Below are 21,177 nucleotides of genomic sequence, written 5' to 3' on the forward strand. Positions count from 1 at the left end.
ATTTGTATTAATCTAGGCAAACAACATGTTGGCTTAGACTGGGGTAGTATCAATGGATATGGTAAGATATGGACTGGATATATTTTGAAGGTAGGGTTGACAGAATTTTCTGATAGAGTGAGTGTGGAGGAGGAGAGAAAGAAAGAAGTCAAGCATGACTCAAAAAAAAAAGTTTTTGTGCGCTTGAAGGGATAAGGTTGTCATTATCCGAGTGGAGAAAACTGCAGCAGGTGGAGTCTTGCTGGGGGAGAAGGAGTGATGAGGAATTTGGTTTGGGGCATGTTAAGTCCAAGTAGAGATGTTGAGTTGGCACTTGTATGCTTGAGTCTGAGGTCAAAAGAGGTCCAACATGGAGATACCATTTTGGACTTCTGAGCATACAGTAGTAGTACTTAAAGCTGTGAGACAGGATTAGGTCACCGAGAGAGTGAGTGAGTTAGAAAAGAGGTGAGGCCAGTGACCGAGTATTCTGGTGCTCCAGTGTTTAGGGGATGAAGAAATAAGGAGACAAGGGCTTCCCTGCTGGCGCAGTGGTTGAGAGTCCGCCTGCCGATGCAGGGGACACAGGTTCGTACCCTGGTCCGGGAGGATCCCACATGCCGCGGAGCGGCTGGGCCCGTGAGCCATGGCCGCTGAGCCTGCGCGTCCGGAGCCTGTGCTCCGCGGCGGGAGAGGCCACAGCAGTGAGAGGCCCGCGTATGGCAAAACAAAAACAAAAACAAAAAAAGAAATGAGACAAGAAATCAGTGATGTACTGATGTCCTCTATAAAGAAAACTTGGAGAGTGCATAGTCCTGGAAGTTTCTCTAAGCTGCCCCTTTCCTGGTCCTTTGGCTAGAGAAAGTAAGGTTTTGGTTGGGGCTCTTTTGGTCTGTGCTGCTTGGCCTTCCTGTGTTGCCGGCTTATTCAGCTCGACAAATGGGATATGTGAGGCAAAAAGACAACTTAGACAATTCACCCTCTGAAGTGAGTTGTCATTTTTCTGGTCCTGAGGTCCCTAGCTGGTCTGCCTCCTTCTTTCCACCTTTCAGAGCCCCATTTGTTTTATATATAATACTCAAGATTCTTAGTTTTACTTAGGAGGAAGAGGAAAAAGTGCATCTACTCCATCTTAGAAGCAAAAGTCTAATTTTTTTTTCTTAAGAGCAAGTACATAGTGAAGAATTAATAACTACTAGTATAGTTTGGCACTGTTACCTTCATTTATGCTAAGACGACTCTAGTTTAACCCACCATTGCTTTTGCACCATTAGTGCAAATGTCACCATGATGAGAAAGGCATATAAATTTTTAGTATTATTATGAAAATAGTTTTGACCTCACCAACTTCCTGAAAGAGTATCAGAAACAGCACACCCCCCTACCCTCACCTCACAGGGGGCCACAGACTACACTTCAGAAACCAGTGATGTAGGAAATAAGTTGATCTTTCACTGGGTAGCGTAGGCAACAAGATCACTGGTGGAGAGAGGGATTTAAGGAAATGAGTCTACCATATCAGAAGGAGGTCATTTATGTGGATTTTGAAATATCCAAAACTACAGGAGTTATATTAGAGACGTGATAGTCAGAAGCTATAATATTTAAAGACCAAGGAGGAATGACCCCAGAGTGTTGGATGACTCCAACAAGTAGAATTTCAAAGTTGTGTCTTTAGGGAAGAGGGAGAATCAATATTCTGCAAAGAGCCATGAGGAATAAGTAGGACCCAACTCACTTTTCAGGCCCAGTGGATCAAAGTAGGCATTCGATAAGTTATTTGTTAGATGACTAAACATTAGGGTGGAAAAGTTTGCAGGTGTTTAGCATAGAACATTATTTAGAGTAAATCGTAGAACGTTCAGCTAGCTAATATATGAATTGGTAAGTTTCAGCACTTAGGAAATAATGCAGAAAGATGTCTGAGGATGTTTTCTAGTCAGTAAACAAGCTTACAAATCAAGTCTATTAGAATACCTTCAGGTAAATTATTTTTAAAATGTTTGAATCTGAATTAAAATGTTAACTTCTTTGAATATTAGTTATTTGATAATTGCTTTTTTTTAACATCTTTATTGGGGTATAATTGCTTTACAATGGTGTGTTAGTTTCTGCTGTATAACAAAGTGAATTAGCAAAAATATGGAACACTTCACGAATTTGCGTGTCACCCTTGCACAGGGGCCATGCTTATCTTCTCTGTATCATTCCAGTTTTAGCATATGTGCTGCTGAAGCGGGCACTGATAATTGCTTTTGAAGAAGGATCATTTATTAAAATACCATAAAACCATTAATTACAGTTGGTTAATTGTATCCAGTTAGAAGAATGAACTATTAACTTATTGCTTCAGCTTTGTGTTTTGCATTAAAATGGGCATACAAATGGACCAGTTTATTTGAATTAATCTGTGTCATGTATTAGAGAGTTTTAAAATGGAAATTGATGGGAAAACTGCAATTGAGAATACATAGTAGAGAAACTAATTTGTATCTTTTTAGTGGTAGATAATTTTAGCTTTATTTTGTCTAAATGAATTAGGAATGAAATATCTTAAGTTGATTACTCTCATACATTGTTTCAAGCTATCAATCAGTAAAACAGATAAAAAACAATTTGGACTATTCAGGGAAATAATATATTCCCTGCATTTTAATTTTATTCCTAATTTAAATGATTGTAATTTGCAACATAATCCCAGTAGCATTATCATAACACTGAACAAAAATTTAATCTTTCTTGGGGCTTCCCTGGTGGCACAGTGGTTGAGAGTCCACCTGCTCATGCAGGGGACGCAGGTTCGTGCCCCAGTCCGGGAAGATCCCACATGCCGCAGTGCGGCTGGGCCCATGAGCCATGGCCGCTAAGCCTGCGCGTCCGGAGCCTGTGCTCCACGACGGGAGAGGCCGCAACAGTGAGAGGCCCGCGTACCGCAAAAAAAAAAAAAAAAAAAAAAAAAAAAATCTTTCTTAACATGATCGGTTTTCTAGTTAAACAGGGTTTAGTATCGAGTTACAAAGTTCAAGCAAGAAAAGTTTTATATGATGAAATTCAGAATTTTCTTCTATCTCTCAGGTCAGGTCAGAAAGCTTTGTAATTATTGGTACGTGGTAGACATTTATCTTTTACTAAATGTAATTAAAAATGCACATAGTTTTATTTCTTGTATACCTATAAGAAAAGGTCCTTAGAGCATCTTCATTCATTATCTTTTTGATGGTATATCTTTAAAACAAACCTATTTTAGTATAACTATGACCCATTCTCTAAAATCTGTGTTGAAACATTTTGTTAGTAGTTCATTTTTTAACTTATTTGACCTATTTGAAATGTCTTCCACAAATGTAAATACTGTTTAAAAAATTAATTCATAAGTTCCATTTTTTTTTAACATGGGAAGTTCAGATAATTTTGCATTATATTATGTAACTGTTTTGCTAAAGGGCTTTTAAAATCAATTTTGACACTGCTTTTTTTTTTCATAAGGTTCTTGATAAAGCAGAGTATCTAAGAGATATGGAAGCATATCTTTTACCTGGATTTCTTAGGTTACAAGAATTGGTAAGTGATGAATGAATTCTTTTCCCCTATGGCCTAATCAGTAGAACTGTGTTGTCACATTTTTTCATTTTGCTAATTTGATAGGTGAGAAATAATCTCTTAATATAAAGTTGATATGCATTTCTCTATTACATGTGAAGTTGAGGATTTTTTCAAAGTTAAAACAATTTGTGATTTAATAAGACTTATTCAACTATTTTAGCTTTTATTTTTGATTGTGAAGTGGCTAACACTGCTTTCTATTAAAGGATTTTAGGTGTTTGCTAGAGTAAATTGTGGAGATGGGCTAGACTTTGAACTGTCTGCAAGAATTTTAAAATTTTCATTTCAGTAATCTAAAGAATGATAGGTCTGTTCTGGATCATCTGATGTTCTGTCTCACAGCTGCTCAGTTTTTAGAATGAGCTTTGTGTTTCAACTTAAAATTGTGTTGGCCCTGAATAACACTAATTCTACTGTGATTGTCATGGCCTAATGAGAAAAGAACAGGGAGAGACTTACTATGTATATGTCAGGTGAAAGCCAAATAGTAATATGATGGCAACAACAGGCAGTAGTTTGTAGTGGTTTGAATAAAGGAAATTGGTGAGAGAATTCGGTTTTTACCAATACTAGTTGCTATAGGAATGCTAAACTCAAAAGGACTGTGGCTGTTTCCTGTTAGTACCATATTCATGAAGTGAGCAAAGATTTAGTTTAGGCAAAACAGTAATGTTCATTATATTCAGATAATGTCAATTTAAATTTTACTGGTTTTATAGTTTTATATTTAACTTATAAATAAAAATATGTGGTTTTATGACTTTATAAGTACCTTGAGCATAAATAGTTTATACTTACTTAGTTTTATGTCTGTATTATTTAAGTATTAAGGAACATTATAATAATTAAGTGAATATTTGGGGAGACAGTGCCTAGAGCATTTCCACCTTTGAAAAGTTAAGTATATTACTCAAATTTGAGAAACTGCTAGAAGTTCTCAACTGATTGCCACTGAAATCATTGTGTGCCTGAGGCTGACTCCTAAAATCCTCTTTTAGTAATAGTCTTGAGGGGCAGATGTGGAGAGGACAAGAGAAGAGTAAGTGTAGCTGTTGGTGACTTATTGTGGAAGTTTCCTCATGCAGTCTAGCCTTTCCCACATGGATTAACTCTTGGCATTTTACTGCTGACATCAGGGACCCATCCTCATTGAGTAAAGGTCTCTTTCTCTCTTTTTATTTATTTTTTCTTGTGTGTGTTTGCATAAATCCGTCCACTATTTCCCATTGTTTTGCTCAAGGACTCCCTCTCTGGTAGCCAGAGTGCATTCTTTTTTTTTTTTTTTTTTTTTTTTTTTTTTTTTTTTTGGCTGTACGCGGGCCTCTCACTGTTGTGGCCTCCCCCGTTGTGGAGCACAGGCTCCGGACGCAGGCTCAGCGGCCATGGCTCACGGGCCCAGCCGCTCCGCGGCATGTGGGATCTTCCCGGACCGGGGCACGAACCCGTGTCCCCTGCATCGGCAGGCGGACTCTCAACCACTGCGCCACCAGGGAAGCTCCCAGAGTGCATTCTTGCTGTCCTCTCGCCCTTCCAGTAAAACTTGCCCCACTGTTTTTATCTTGTCACAGTACTTAGACCTTTGATCATGCATCCTGTCACAGTACGTAGGCCTTTCACTTTTTTTTAGTTTTAATTATGGAAGTTATTTGAAGAAAATGAAAAGATTCATAGTAAGCTCAACTCCATCAGAAAAGAAAATTGTTGTTTTGATGTTTCTGAAAGCATATTTGATTTTTAAATGTGTATTTCATTTAAGAGAAATATAGCAAAAGCATTTCACATTTTTTTTTATATTACTTACCAGACTAAAATGAAGTTTAAATTATGATAGATATCACTGTACACTGAAAGTACTTCCAGATGAACAGATGAGAACATTACCCAACTTAAAATCCTTTTATTTATTTATTTTGTAATATATATATTTTAATTTATTATTAATATACTTTTTTTTGTTTTTTTGGCTGTGTTGGGTCTTTGTGGCTGCGTGTGGGCTTTCTCTAATTGTGGCGAGCGGGGGCTACTCTTCGTTGCGGTGTGCATGCTTCTCACTGTGGTGGCTTCTCTTGCTGCAGAGCATGGGCTCTAGGTGCATGGGCTTCAGTAGTTGCAGTACGCGGGCTCATTAGTTGTGGTGTGTGGGCTCAGTAGTTATGGCTCACAGACTTTAGAGTGCAGGCTCAGTAGTTGTGGCACACAGGTTTAGTTGCTCAGCGGCATGTGGGATCTTCATGGACCAGGGATCGAAACCGTGTCCTCTGCAGGTGGATTCTTAACCACTCAGCCACCAGGGAAGTCCTTAAAATCCTTTTAGACTGATAAATGCCTCTATTTTTTTTAACCTCTCAGTATTTTTTTTAACAGACTTTATAAAATTCCTTTGGGTAATCATATTTTAAAGCAAAAACAACTCAATGCTTTGTAATCAAGATTGTGTTTAGAGCATACTTTTTTATCCCTATGGAAATGAATTGAAGGATTCTTAAAAATTAATAGACAAAAAGCATTTGAAAGTAAAAATCTTTTCCTTTCTTTCGTAAAGATGCTACATTTTCTGTGGAGTTATTAATTTATTGAACTCAGCTATCTTTGTTAGCCAGAAGTATATTTCTCTAAATAATGAAAATTGGAATATAAGGTTACACATAAGTTAGAAATCAATAAATAGTAAATCACCATCAAAGTATAGTGTAATTTATGTATGAGACTGGGTCCTAAGAATAGTTATAGAACAAAACAAATATGTCTTGTTTTGTCAACTTGGGAGAGGTCCAAAAGAACATGGGAATATTAAAATTTGTGTTGAGAATGCCAGGTGTCTATAGATAAATTCTACCATTAGAATTAGCATTTGTGGCCACTCTGTAGAAGGATAACATACACATTGAGCTTGTTCTCTTAATGTTATTTTTGGAATACTAATTATAATTTCTACATATATTTCAAAAGTTTTCTGTTTACTTAACACTGGTATTTTGGATACTCACACTTGTTTGTGTTTTTAATGTATACTCAACATCTTGAATATACATTAAAATATGCAACTGATATTTTTTTTCCTCTGGGTACTATAGCCGTTTTAATCACGAGAGATGTTAAGTTTTGTCTTTTTTGGTTTATTGATGTAAAGCATGTGATTTCTTTGAAAATTTCCATAAAAAGTTCTTGTCTTAATCGTTCAAGCAGATGTGTTTCTTAATTTCTATAAAATTAGTCGTTGTGTGACTGTCCTAGTATTCATGGGTAACTGAATTGTCGATTAACCTAAAAGTTTTATGGAAATTCTAAGTAATTATGTTTGAAAATTTGCATACAAGGATGAGCTCCTTGATTGGGTTTTCTAAATATGGCTTATTAGTATGCAAATAATTTGTTATATGTTGGAACTTTGCTGGATTTCTTTTGAAAGAAAAATTCAAATGGAATTAGTGTTCTGATTAAGATTTTTTAATGCAAAGTTACTTTTATTTATCTCTCTTTTACAGACTGACAGAAATGTGACTGTTATTTTTCTCAGCGAGATTGTTTGGGAAAAGTTTCGTCCAAATACTGGATGCTTTGAGCCATTTGTCTTGTATTTTCCTGATTATAGCATAGGTAAATTTGAAAACATTGTTTTGATAAATGATATTCAGTAAAATAGTTTTTGTTGTTTGAAAGATTAAGCTAGCATGTTCAAATGGGAATACTTGGATGTTTTAATCTATTATGGTCTGCTGCCAATCTTAAATAAAATATTATTTATATTTCTGCACTTACAGAGGTTGTTCTTGTATAATTAACGTTTTTTTGAAAGAGCAGTTCTCACATATTTGTAAATAAAGGTGTATTTTCACATTTTTTTAGTCACTACAGTAAGATGTATATATAAGTGGGATTATTACATCCGTACAAGTGAGTTGTTTAGATTGGCAAAGCACATTAAAATTGTACTGAAATCTTTATATACCATGTACTTGAGTTAAGTACTATGTGGAATGTATCTTTTGATTTTATAAATCTCATTATTCATTACTGTAACTCTTACAGTAGCAACTGTGCTAGCCCTTGTGTTTCTTGTTTCTTTTTGGTTTGTGTTTAATCTTAAATTTCATAGATCCTAATAATTTTTATCTTTGGAAGAATACAATAGTTTTTTTGTTGCTGAGTAGCTTTGTAGATTAATACTGTGCTGTTACTGTGCAAATATGATAGTTCAGATTCAAAGATCATAACTGAAGCATAAGATGACTAGAGGCTATGAAAAAATAACATTCCTTGACCTTGAAACACTATCCCTGTGAACTGATCAGCTACAAACATTCATTATTAAGATCAACACATTTTTGTCTGTTTTCACAAGAACAGTGATCAGGTAACACCTCCTGCCTTTGATAATTGAGATAACAAAAAGGAAACCAAAACAGATGAAGGGAACCCTTAAATTTTTAATAGCTCCTCTTATATGAAAAATCACAAGGAGAAGAGAAAAGGGTAGGAAGAAAATGAATAAATCAAAGGATTTCATAAAAAGAATTTCTTTGTACTTCTCTTGTGACCATTAGATGTTAAAGTTTTTCATGACCCATTTTAGTGAAAAATTATTAAAAAATGCTGGTATTCAAGTGAAGTTGAAATTAAAGTATGCTATAATGAATTGTAGAATTTGATTAAATTTTATAAAAATAAGGATACAAAGCAGCAGAGATGGAGAGAATTTGAGGACATAATTAAATAATTAAAGTGACCGTGCTAATTTTAGAAAGTGTAAGCTAATAGATTTTTTTTTTTTTTTTTTTTTTTTTTTTTTTTTTGCGGTACGCGGGCCTCTCACTGTCGTGGCCTCTCCCATTGCGGAGCACAGGCTCCGGACACACAGGCTCCGAGGCCATGGCTCACGGGCCCAGCCGCTCCGCGGCATGTGGGATCTTCCCGGACCGGGGCACGAACCCGTGTCCCCTGCACTGGCAGGCAGACTCTCAACCACTGCGCCACTAGGGAAGCCCTAATAGATTTTTTTAAAAATAAATGTATTTATTTATTTTTGGCTGTGTTTTCTTTGTTGCTGGGCGCGGGCTTTCTCTAGTTGCGGCGAGTGGGGGCTACTCTTCGTTGCAGTGCGTGGGCTTCAGTAGTTGTGGCATGCAGGCTTAGTAGTTGTGCCTCATGGCTTTAGAGCACAGGCTCAGTAGTTGTGGTGCACTGGCTTCGTTGCTCTGCAGCATGTGGGATCTTCCCTGACCAGGGCTTGAACCCATGTCCCCTGCATTGGCAGGCGGATTCTTAACCACTGAGCCACCAGGGAAGCCCTAAGCTAATAGATTTTTGAAAAGTGTATAATGTGGAGCCAAGTTCATCTGATTATTAAATTTTAGAGCCTTTAACATATCAGGTTTTTTTAAAATAATTCAGAAGCATCATAATCATACAAAAAAACGTTCAAAAAGGAAGCATTAATTGATAAGCCAAATTATAGTCAGAATAAGTAAGCATGGAACCAGGGCAAAAGGATAATCTTAGTGTCTAAGTCATCCAATCATAACTTGGTACATATGTCATCTGTAGAAATATGGTATCTGATGTTCAGGACACTCTTTCCTCTTAGCAGTATCACTAGGGCCCTAATTTGGATTTCTTGTTTTCCCTTTCCCACACGCAGACTGCTCATCTTTTGGTAATGCTTTGTTTTTTTTTCTTCAGGTGGATTATAGTGCAGTTGATCAGGTTTTTGGTTTAGTTATTGAATCAATCGGAATAAGTTAAGTTATTCTCTAGTTAACAATCTGAAAATCTCAATGACTTAAAATTTCCCACCTCACAACCTTAGTGCTATTTTTGTCCTACATTTAACATATACATTTATTATAAACCTTATAATATATTACTATTTGGGCTTTACAGAAATAAAAAGGCAAGGTGGAAAATATCTTTTATTGTTTATCCTGCTGGAGATTTGTTGAGCTTTTTGGATATGTGAGTGTATAGTTTTAACTTTGGAAAAGTTTCAGCCATTATTTCTAAAAATATTTTATCTGTGTCCTGTTGTTCCCCCCGACTCTGCTCCCCACACCTTTTTCTGGGACCACGTTACATGAATGTTAGACCTCGTGATACTGTCCTGCTGAATCTCTTATTTATTTATTTAAATTTTACATCATTTTTTGTCCTCAGTGTTTTACTTGGGATAGCTTTTGTTTCTGTGTCTTCAGGTTCAGTGACCTTTTTATCTACAAGTGTCTAATTTGCAGTTAATCCAACCCAGTGGAATTTTCATTACCAATTTTATGATGCTTTTGTTTTCCGTTATATTCTTGAGCATATGAGCATGTTTATATTAGTTGTTTTAATGTTCTTGTCTACTAATTCTACTACCTCTTTCGTTGTGGGGATGTTTCTATTGACTAATTTTTCTCTATTATGGGTATCCATTATACTTTCACATGAGTTTAGTAATTTTTGATTGAATGACAGGTATTAAATTTTTTGTTGCATGTTGGACTTCTTTTCTAGTTAAGCATTTAAATCACTTGAAGGTACATGTGACCCTTTTGAGATTATTTTTAAGCTCTTTTGGAGAGAGGGTCTAGAGTAGCCTTGATTCCAGGGCTAATTTTAGCTCTACTTCTAAGATATAGTCCTTTTGGGTTCTCTGCTGAATGCCCCATGTATTTAGTATAGTTTCTCCATTCTTACTGGTGGCAAATTGAACAGTTTATAGCCCTGTCTGAACTCTGGAAATTGTTTGACTTAACAGCTCTCCAGTAATTGTTTTTTCCCCAGAAGGTGTTCTTGCTTGTCCTTTTGAGGTTTTACTCTATGCATATAAGTACTGTTATTCAGCTAAGAACCAAGGGCAACATCTAGGCAGATTTCTGGGGCTCTTTCTCTGCATAGCTTCCTTTTCTCATGTATTCTACCCTGCACATTCTAGCTACCTTAGCTCTCTCTTCTCTGATCTGTGTCTTATCAACTCACTGAGATTAATGGGCTCCTTTTGGAACTCTCCTGTACGACAGTTCTAAAATTACCTCTAGTTAGAAAGCCTGGCTGATGGTAAGACTCACCTCATTTCACTTTTCTCATGTATCACAGTCCTTTGTTGCCTGTTGTTTGATGTCTGAAAATAATTGTTTTCTATATTTTGTCCAGTTCTTAGTTATTTATAGGAGAGTATTTCTGGACCCTCTTACTCCCTCATGACTGGCAGCAGAAGTCCCTCAGAAGTCCCTCATGTTAGAAATGGTTCTTGGTGTGTTAGACCGTATTTTGATAGTGAAATTTTAATACAGCAGGGGACCCATCAAGTGCTTTCTCCTTCCCTTGATTTATTACCTGCTAGTACACTGCTTTCAGCTTTCTGTTAGAGATGGGATTTTTAGTAAGTTTGACTGTTAGAGCTGGTATGGCTTCCTTAATGTTGAGTTGTACTCTGAGAATTTGTCTGTAGCCTGTATAACTAAGCAGCTGTTCTACTTTTGTTGCAACCCAGTGAGAGTTCTAATTCTTAGAAGACTTTAGTCAGAACTGAAGTGGGCCAGTGGTCATATATAATCAACTCTCTTAGGAGGTACTGAGTGTCACCTGGAAGGGATACCAAGAAGAGAGTCAGGAGGAGCTTAGGAGTGCAGTCTAAGCTGGAGACTTAACTGGTTTCCAGGTTTCCTCATCCATGCATTTAGAGACCACCTTTTTGCCTATGTATGTTTGTCTGTCTGACCGTTGATCCCTTTCTTCCTTGCCTCCCTCCCTTCTTTCTTTCATCTATCCAGTTATTTGTCAGCTTTTATTGGATTGGCCAAAAAGTTCTTTCGGGGCTTTCTGGGTTTTTCCGTAACATGTTATGGAAAAACCCAAACAAACTTTTTGGCCAACACAATATATAAATATCTTTATCTCCAAGTTTTAAGGCACCTTCAGAAATTTTTAGTGTATCAAATATTTGTTTTAAAAAGCTTAGTAACATTAAATTTAAAACTCCTATTACATGTAAAAATACATAGATTCCAAAGTCAAGTTTTGGACTTTGTGTATTTTTTTTCAGTGGTTGTGATATTAAAATACAGATCTAGTAACAGTCTCTATCTGAAATTCCTTCAGGATAACATTCTAGGCATGAGAATAGGCTTTGAAATGTTTTTTGGGCCCTTGTTTGTTTATTTGTTTTTTTGGTTTTGGCCAACTGCCCTGTTTAAAAGATCCCATTAATGTAGCTGTTTCTAAATTTCTGTATATTAGTATCTGTTGATAGGCCATATCTATTGTTATGTACCTATATCTAACTGACTGTGAGGAATAAGACAGTAGTTAAAATCAAAGGCTGATGGTAAATGGGAGAGTATCCATGGTAAAAATACTCACTTAAAGGGATTCTTAGACAACAGGAAATTGACACGATCAGAACATCCCATGAGAATTTTCACTTGTAAGTATTGTGAAAGTCTTGAATCCTATGGAACTGGGCTTAAAGTACTAGTCATGTTCAAAGAGCTCTTAACTGAGAAGTCTAAAAGAGACCATTGCATCAAGAAGTCAGAGGGAATTGCAATAAGGAATGAGTGAATGACTGATTTATGTGCTATAACCGGGAAATTTTGAATAATAGGTGGTTTCTTTTTAGTTTTAACTGTGCTTCTACAATATATTTCTAGCAGGATAAAATATAAGTTTAGGACTCTAAACATGTGATACTGTATAAGGAGTTTAAGGTAGAAGAGAAATAAAGACACCAAAGTTGTAGGAAGAAAACACATTTTATAAAAATGGAATGACATAGTAAAGATGAAGATTTTCATTAAAAAAATCATGAGTTCTTTTCATTTTACAAAAAATGAGCATTTTCCAGTTTGGTGGTAGTTTATGTAGTACCGCTTATTTTTATCTAGTTGATTTACTTAATTGTTAGAAAAATAAGTGGAATCCATACTATTTTTTTGCCCTTGATATTCATGTTGCCTGTTATAAGGTTCTTGTGTTTTTCTTTAGATGTCATTGCTTCGTATTTGTCTTGAGTAAAATTTAGTAATTTTTCTTAGAATGTTAGGTTCATAATTCTTTTACCTCAGTTTCAAAACTTGTATTACTTTTGCATTCTAATCTTGTAACTGTTTCATTGTTCCTAATAATTGCTGAGCCTGTGTATTTATTGTTTAAACCTTTGTTATAAAATGCTAGAAGATATAACTAGGGTGATGGGTCAGTCATTTCTGTTCATTTGTGTCCTGTGAACAGGTAACCTTCAAAAGATTCTATCCCATGATCATCCTCCAGAGTATTCGGCTGATTTCTATGCTGCCTACATTAACATTCTTCTTGGAGTTTTCTACACCGTCTGTCGAGATTTGAAGGAGCTCCGGCATCTGGTCCGTGCTCATTTTGCTTAAAAAAAAAAAGTACATCTTTTAATATTTTTCCATGAAGAAAGGGTGTGAGATAGGCTAGAAGCTGAAAATTTATTCTGGAAATTTGGATATGGCCTTTGGGAGCAAATACACCCTAAGAATGTAGAAGTCAGTGGGTTAGTACAAACTTTGACCTGATCAGAAACCTTTGTCTTTTTAGTTGTTTCTTTTCATACGTCGTTAGGAGTGTTTTTTAAATTTCCTCCTTTCTCTTTTCTTTAATTGCAGAAAATGTTTAACTTTATTAAAATTAAAATGAAGATTAACAGAAAGGTGGTGTGAAAACTTAATAAGCAATTTTATATCTTTTTGTTAATTTTTTGTAACAGATTGTTTCAGGTTAATGTATGTATTGATAGTGGTCTGGAATCTAGATGAATTTGAATATTGTCAGAAGCTTTATATAGGTGTTTCATTAGCCACTGACCTTGAGTTAGTAATCTTTATATAAAGGATTACTTTGAATATTTATATAAAGGATTACTTTGAATAGTTATATAAAAGATTACTTTAAAAAGTTTTTAAGGGCTTCCCTGGTGGCGCAGTGGCTGAGAGTCCGCCTGCCGATGCAGGGTACACGGGTTCATGCCCCGGTCTGGGAAAATCCCACATGCCACAGAGCGGCTGGGCCCACGAGCCATGGCCGCTGAGCCTGCACTTCTGGAGCCTGTGCTCCGCAACGGGAGAGGCCACAGCAGTGAGAGGCCCGCGTACCTCAAAAAAAAAAAAAAAAAAAAGTTGTTAAAAACATTAGAATAGCTGTTTACACTTCATAGGCAGTTTGGAAAATAATTGTATTTAATTTTCATATTTTATTTAATTTTTACCTTTCTACTTTAGTTGTGGGGATCTGAAAAGGAGGAGGCAAGAATATCTGGTTTCACTTTTAGAACCTTTTATTAATACTTAAGGTCTTATCTCCATGTAACAGAAAATGGTAATATATCTAAGGCTAGAAAACAGTTGCTTTCAAAGGAACAGATTCTACATCTCTTGGTACATTTTCTTTGCTTTGCTCTTTTCTTCAGTCTGAAAAGTATTACTTAGAGGGATTCAGTGTGTATTTGAGATAGAATGTAGGAGAAAATGACCATTTAAAATTGTTCACATTTAGTATGTTTTTGGAACTTTTAAACTTTAGACCTCTTCTGATTTAGTTGTACGTTTCAAGCATCTTCTGAGTAGGGAAAAAAACAGAAGACAAGCTGTTCTAGTTCAAGCTCATCACTAACATCTCTCTGGAAGTTGAATGTCTGAGACTCCTGGTGCCCAAGGGAAATGACAACAGGGGGGCTTACAGAGAGGAGCGAGGGTCAGTGCACGGTCTCCGTGTGAGATGGAGTCAGGAGCAAATACTCATCCATTGTCCTTCCTGGGAAATAACTTGTAGCTTCTACTCCTTAGCACTGATGTCCTTGAAACCTGTGGGAATCTGTGCTGGCAGCCATTTCAAAGTAGATTATAAAGTGCAAGAAGGAGGAATTATTTAGAGAAACTATTAGTAGGAAAAGAAAATGTGAAATTTAAACATGGTTTTTATAAAGTCCTTTGGGTTTCACTGAGGAATGATTTTATTTAGGGATGAGGTTACAGCTTTTTATGTTGTTACATCATATTCATAAACTTGAAGCTTGAAGTATGGTTTAAGTCTTTACTACTACTAGTAATACTAATAAATATAAGAAATGATCTTTAAGCATTGGAGAAAAAATAGTATAGTGTTCTATTTTTCTGAGTATGTAGAACATAGGATAATATATGTTGTCTTTTTTCCTTCAAATGGATATTATTATTTGTTTTAAAGTTTGTAAGTGGCATATTTCTTAAGAGTTTAATAAATCATCTGCAGAATATTCTTTTTAGGCATCTTTTCTATGTATGTGCTTTTTTTAATATAATAAATTTATTTATTTATTTTTGGCTGCGTTGGGTCTTCGTTGCTGCACGCAGGCTTTCTCTAGTTGTGGCGAGCAGGGGCTACTCTTTATTGTGGTGCACGGGCTTCTCATTGCGGTGGCTTCTCTTGTTGCAGAGCGCAGGCTCTAGGCGCGTGGGCTCAGTAGTGGCTCGCAGGGTCTAGAGTGCAGGCTCAGTAGTTGTGGCACACAGGCTTAGTTGCTCCATGGCACGTGGGATCTTCCCAGACCAGGGCTCGAAGCTGTGTCCCCTGCATTGGCAGGCAGATTCTTAACCACTGTGCCACCAGGGAAGCCCCTATGTATGTGCTTTTAAATTTGCTTTGGGAATTGTTATATTTCTTTATATTTAGAGGCTGATACATTAGGCAGGATTTAGCCAGTTAAGGAATATTTTGCATATTGTTTTACTGTTGTTATTGATAATTGTGGTTTTGTTGTAGTAATAAACTATAATAACATTTTACTTGAGCCAATTATATTGAAATAAAATTGCCTGAATTCTAATAAAATTCTTACTTGAAAAATAATATTTAATTGTGGTAGATAAGTGCTTTTTTCTCTTTTTTTTCCTTGTTTATAGGCAGTACTTAATTTTCCTAAATATTGTGAACCTGTTGTTAAAGGAGAAGGTAACTATAATTTTACTATAATAATATTTCTTTTGAAAAAAGTTTCTGTAATTCTAAATTATTGAAATTTTCTCTCTTTGGAGTAGCAAGTGAACGTGATACTCGCAAACTCTGGAGAAATATTGAACCTCATTTGAAAAAAGCCATGCAAACTGTTTATCTCAGGGAAATATCAAGGTAATTTTCTATTTAGTAGATGTATTTTTTCTATATTTGGGATATTCACTAAAATGTACATGTTTTCCTTTACCTTCTTCACATTGGGCAAAAACTCTTGTGATTTGAATCATTTCTTATTATTTTGGGAAGGACAGACAATTTTTAGCCAGTATGTTACACAAGGCGTATTTCTAATAATTGCTAATTTTTTTAAATCTGGAAAGCTACAGGAAAATCAGTTTCAGCTTTGTTTTTTATATTTATGTTAGATATTTGAATGGTATAATAAGAAATTGATTATTAAAGAAACGTATAAGTCAAGTCATAAGTCTACATTTGTCTGTTATTAGACTTTCATAGTAATGAAGCTGCTTAGGAGACATGGTTGCACAGACATAGAGTAGTGAGAACATAGTTCTGATTTCCAGCTTAGCTGTTTTCTGCCTTATGAGGTCTTAGCAATTCACCTAAAACCTCTAGACCTCGGATCCCTCTTCTAACAGTCCTTAAAAGATTTCAATAATATATGTGAAGATGATTTGTGAATAATAAAGTTCCTTATAGGTGTTAGGTTTAGCCTACATTACAAAGCAACATAGGAAGTTTAAAAACATCAACGCTTTTGTCTTTTTTCACTTTCTAATCAATTTTGTTATCATTTTTCTTTAATGAATACCTTATTCTATACTTTGTGCTTGATTTAATTAGCTGATTATAAGAATATAATAGTTTCTAAATAAGTAGAAACATTACAAAGATATTATTATTCTCTTTTTAATAATTAATGAGAATGTTTGGAAGTCACAGAATAGAAAAGCTTGTGATCTGATCTTTTAAAGGTAGAAAAATTTGGATACTTGTTAAAGTGACTCTTACATAGTAATAGAAGGACTTCCAGTTTCCCATAGGATAGTGTTGGCCACCTAAATCAAGTTCTCTCCACAAGGTCAGTAAGGAAAGCAAATAAAATCACTCATAACCCTTGCCTGCAATATGACTAGGAGTCTACAGAGCTGACTGTAAACTTCAGTTTATATGTAAATAGTGAAATAAATAACTGAAGCCAGCAAAGCAACCCTGGGGCTTATGCTGAAGTGAAAAGTTAAGCAAAGACTATAAGGAAAAGAGGAGAGGACAGTGGGGACAGGGGATGGGGTCGACTTGTAGTGATGAAATACAAATGAATCACCTCCAGAAAGAGAGTCCAACCCTGAGTGGGATAATACTGAGAACAAGTGAGACCCGAAGGATTAGAGCACTGGCTACTGAAGAATCAAAAGGAAGTGTTTCAAGAGTATGTAGACAAGAATTAACAAGGCAGATTTGGGAAAGTACTGTTTTTGAGGGGAGATGGAGAGGTGATTTGGAAGGACATGGCATCTCCTGGAGGCTTGGTGGTGAAGAATGAAGCAAGGGGTGGAAATTAAGGCAAAAATATGTCACTTACAAAGGAAAGTGAATCTATAATAAAGCAAGACAACAAGTGAGCAACATTTTCAAGAAACTTGAGAGGGGATGTGTAAGCCAAGGAATTTTATATCTAGCCAACTTATCATGCCGGTATCGTGGCTATAGAAAAACAGTTTTAAACATGTGAGAACTCAGGGAACACTATACTCATAAACACTTCCTGAAGAGTCTGCTAGTGACAGTGCTGGTGCAGTGGAGATGACTGGGGAAACTTTAGCAAAAGGAATGATGAGCACCAAATTTGATTAATTTTAGCTCAAAACGAAAAGATGGGAATGAGGATAGAAGAACACTATGTATATGTTACATACTATGCAAGGATGGGAATAACACAGTTACAAAGTTAAAAAATGGGAGAAGAAGAGAAAGAGAAAGGGCAAAGTAGAATCAACTCATTGTTTGCTGTGCAGGTAAAAGAGGGTGTCAGAATAATTCAGAACCTAAAACTATTAAAACATACTCAAGGAAGTCTCACACCCCATTATTCCTTTCATTCTTTTCCTAACCACCTATATAATTTCTGATTTGTACTCATTTTCTTTTACAAGTATGCATATGTAACATAACATCTTTATATATGCAATTAATATATAATCTTTAGTATGTTTCTTTCACAGAAAGGTATAGAACACAGAAATAAGCATTGCTAATTTGACCTCCTGCCTTACCGAGGCATTCTGAAAACCTTTTTCTTTAATGGGGTACACCCATTTATATTTATTGATAGGAAATATATATGTTTTATTAACTGTTGTATTAATTTGCAGAATTTCCTATGTGGTTATTTTCTTTGTCTTTTTGAAAAAAATTTTGGTATTTAGGGCAGTTTGCATTTTTGTTCCTTTATAATAATAGCATATATAATGCCCTTAGTTACCTTTTTGTAACACTGTGACATAAAGGACCAGTGAGACTCTCCAGTAGTGTAGTAGAGAAATGGCATTCTAAGCCTGGTGATATCTCCTGGTCCATTTGAAGTTTCTTCACAGTAAATGACTCAGCTGTTTTCCCTGCTACCCCCAACCTCCATTCACCTGTGTATAATAAAATTTTTACTAAATTAAAGAATAATAATCATCACATATTTCATATTTTCTAATTGAGATTAAATAATTGGGATAAGCAGGGCTTCCCTGGTGGCGCAGTGGTTGACAGTCCGCCTGCTGATGCAGGGGACACGGGTTCGTGCCCCGGTCCGGGAAGATCCCACATGCCGCAGAGCGGCTGGGCTCGTGAGCCATGGCTGCTGAGCCTGCACTTCCGGAGCCTGTGCTCCGCAATGGGAGAGGCCACAACAGTGAGAGGCCCGCATACCGCAAAAACAAAAAAAATAAAAAAATAATAATAATAATTGGGTTAAGCAGAATAAAGAAAAGGAGAGTAAAGCTATAGAAGGTTAGATGCTCACTCAACAAACTGTTATTGGGAATATATGTTGGTTTTATAGCTTTTATAAGCACTTTGGACAGATTATGAAAAAGTCTCCAACATTGTTCCCTGGTAGTGGAACTAAGAGCTGAATCCTTGTAGAATGCCTGCAGAGTTTGTGTTATTGACTGGCTAAGTGTCCTTGGGTAACTTAACCTGTGGGCCTCAGTTTTCTGATGTAATGATACTTACTTTAAGAAATTGTTACGGAGTTTAGAAGTGGTGTATAACAATTGTATTTAATATGATAACTGGAATATTGGGAGTTTTATTGTATGGTAGGTGATGTTATTTATTTGTTGGTGCTTTTTGATAGCTTTATAATTATGATCAGAGGAAAAGAGATTTTAAAACATTCAACATCTGGGCATTGATATATGTTTATATTGTTCTAATATACACTAAATGATTTTGTACAGGTACGAACATGTATATGTTATTTGTCTTATTTATGAGGAAATTAAATGTATTTTGTTAAATAAAAAAGTTTTAGTTTTTCTACGGCTTTGTTTTAAGTACAGTACATTGATTTTATGTTTTCAATCCATCATTGCTCTTTCATTTTTTTTTCAGTTCACAGTGGGAAAAGCTACAGAAAGATGACACAGATCCAGGACAACTGAAAGGTATCAAAGGAAGTGTTGAGACAATTACCAGAGACACTTCTTTAATTGATTACTAATAATCAAGATATTAAGTTAACATTAAAGATAGCATCAGTCAGTAGTGTTATAAAAGATAATTTGCAAGCTACTATGATTTTTTTTTTTCCTGCACCACGCAACTTGCAGGATCTTAGTTCCCCGACCAGGGATTGAACCTGGGCCCCAGCAGTGAAAGCATCAAGTTCTAACCACTGGACCACCAGGGAATTCCCTACCATGATATTTTAATTAATGATTTTCTTTTAAGCAACACACCAATGTAATAGGAAGAAATGAAGTTTGAATACCAGTTTCTACATGTTGGGTTATATCATGTGAAAACCAAGCAGTTTATATTTCTTTAAATGCTTGTGTTAAAACAATCAATTGTATACCTAATTTTATCTCAGTATATATGTATTTCATGAGTTATATAACAAAATTCAATTTTATGTTAATGTAGTTTGGGGGATGCATTTCATTTGGTTACATTTTGAAAGTTTTGTGCTTTTGTTTTCTTTAAAGAAACTATTACTTTGGGTTTATCCCAACAGAACTACAGTTGACCCTTGAACAACACAGATTTGAATTGCATGGGTCCACTTATACACGGATTTTTTTTCAATAAATATATTGGAAAATGTTTTGGAGATACACAACAATTTGAAAAAACTGGCAGACGAACTGCATAGCCTAGAAATATCAGAAAAATTAAGAAAAAGTTAGGTATGCCATGAATGCATAATATATATGTAGGTATACATATAACATACAAAATATGTGTTAATTGACTGTTATCAGTAGGCTTCCAGTCAACAGTAGGCTATTACTAGTTAAGTTTTTTGGGAGTCAAAAGTTACATGCAGATTTTCTACTGTGGAGGAGAGGGGTGTCTGTGCCCCTAACATTCCCCCACCCCGTATGGGTCAACTTTACTTTTACTTTAAAAAAAGTAAAGCAACCATCTAAAATACTCTTATTTAAAAGTTGGGTCAGTAGCCAGTTAGTTGGGTCAGTGGGGGAAGTGGTATGAAATGAAGTGGTATTGAGATTCCATTTCGGTTTTTATTTTTAACTTTTATTTATTTATTTTTAAAGATTTATTTATTGTTTATTTTATTTATTTTTGGCAGTGCCAGGAATTAGTTGTGGAATGCGGGATCTTCATTGAGGCATGTGGGATCTTTCAGTGCGCGGGCTCCTCTCTAGTTGTGGCGCTTGGGTTCCAGAGTGCATGGGCTCTGTAGTTTGTGGCACGCAGGCTCTCTAGTTGAGGCGCTCAAGCTCAGTAGTTGTGGTGCGCAGGCTAGTTGCCCTGCGGTATGTGGGATCTTAGTTCCCTGACCAGGGAACGAACCTGTTTCCCCTGCATTGTAAGGTGGATTCTTCACCACTGGACCACTAGGGAAGTCCCTGTTTTGGTTTTTAAATGCTTGAAGTACCATACAAGTGATTTTCAGTTGTGTGTTGTAATGGAAAGAAATAGATACTAGAGTTTAAAAAAAATCTGCAGTAATTTGCTCTGCTGCCTATGTGGCCTTGAGCCCAACTCAGTGTCTTTATCTAAAATGGAAAGAATATCTACTTTTAAGTTACTGCAGAGATTCAGAGATGCTTAAGGAAAGCACCTAGCACATTATGTCATCATTACGTAAACACCTTACACATACTAGATATTTCAGTAAATATCATTCCTTTTTCCCTTCCCATAAAAATCATTGCTGCTTGACTGACTCTATTGTTTTATTTATCCATTCATTCAGTTATTTGTACAAGGTACTGTAGGGATACAAAAAAACATTAGACTTGGCTCCTTCAGTGAACACTGTAGCTTAGTAAGAAATATCACTTATGTTTAATTAATTCTTTATATAAGGTATAAATTTATGTGGATCGTAAGTAAGGTACACGAAGTAGGAATTCACAGTAGAGACAAATTTTCTCTTTTGGTGTGGTAGGGGAGCATCAG

At 35.8% G+C, this 21,177-nt stretch overlaps 1 protein-coding gene across 4 annotated transcripts in view; it reads left to right on the forward strand.

The window, feature by feature from the left end:
• The window catches only part of RELN (reelin), a 697,060-nt gene that overhangs the window by 10,060 nt on the left and 665,823 nt on the right, over positions 1–21,177 (forward strand). For all 4 annotated transcript variants that reach the window (XR_013829861.1, XR_013829862.1, XM_079932058.1 and 1 more), the window contains exons 4-9: positions 3,466–3,540; positions 7,068–7,179; positions 12,790–12,920; positions 15,459–15,507; positions 15,594–15,684; positions 19,138–19,190. Coding sequence is in view for 2 of the 4 variants with exons in the window: in XM_079932058.1 (XP_079788184.1) it covers positions 3,466–3,540; positions 7,068–7,179; positions 12,790–12,920; positions 15,459–15,507; positions 15,594–15,684; positions 19,138–19,190 (511 nt within the window). In the remaining 2 variants the exon portion in view is untranslated. The remainder of the gene's footprint in view (positions 1–3,465; positions 3,541–7,067; positions 7,180–12,789; positions 12,921–15,458; positions 15,508–15,593; positions 15,685–19,137; positions 19,191–21,177) is intronic.

This window comes from Stenella coeruleoalba (genome assembly GCF_951394435.1).
Source record: "Stenella coeruleoalba genome assembly, chromosome: 9".
Classification (NCBI taxonomy): Eukaryota; Metazoa; Chordata; class Mammalia; order Artiodactyla; family Delphinidae; genus Stenella; species Stenella coeruleoalba.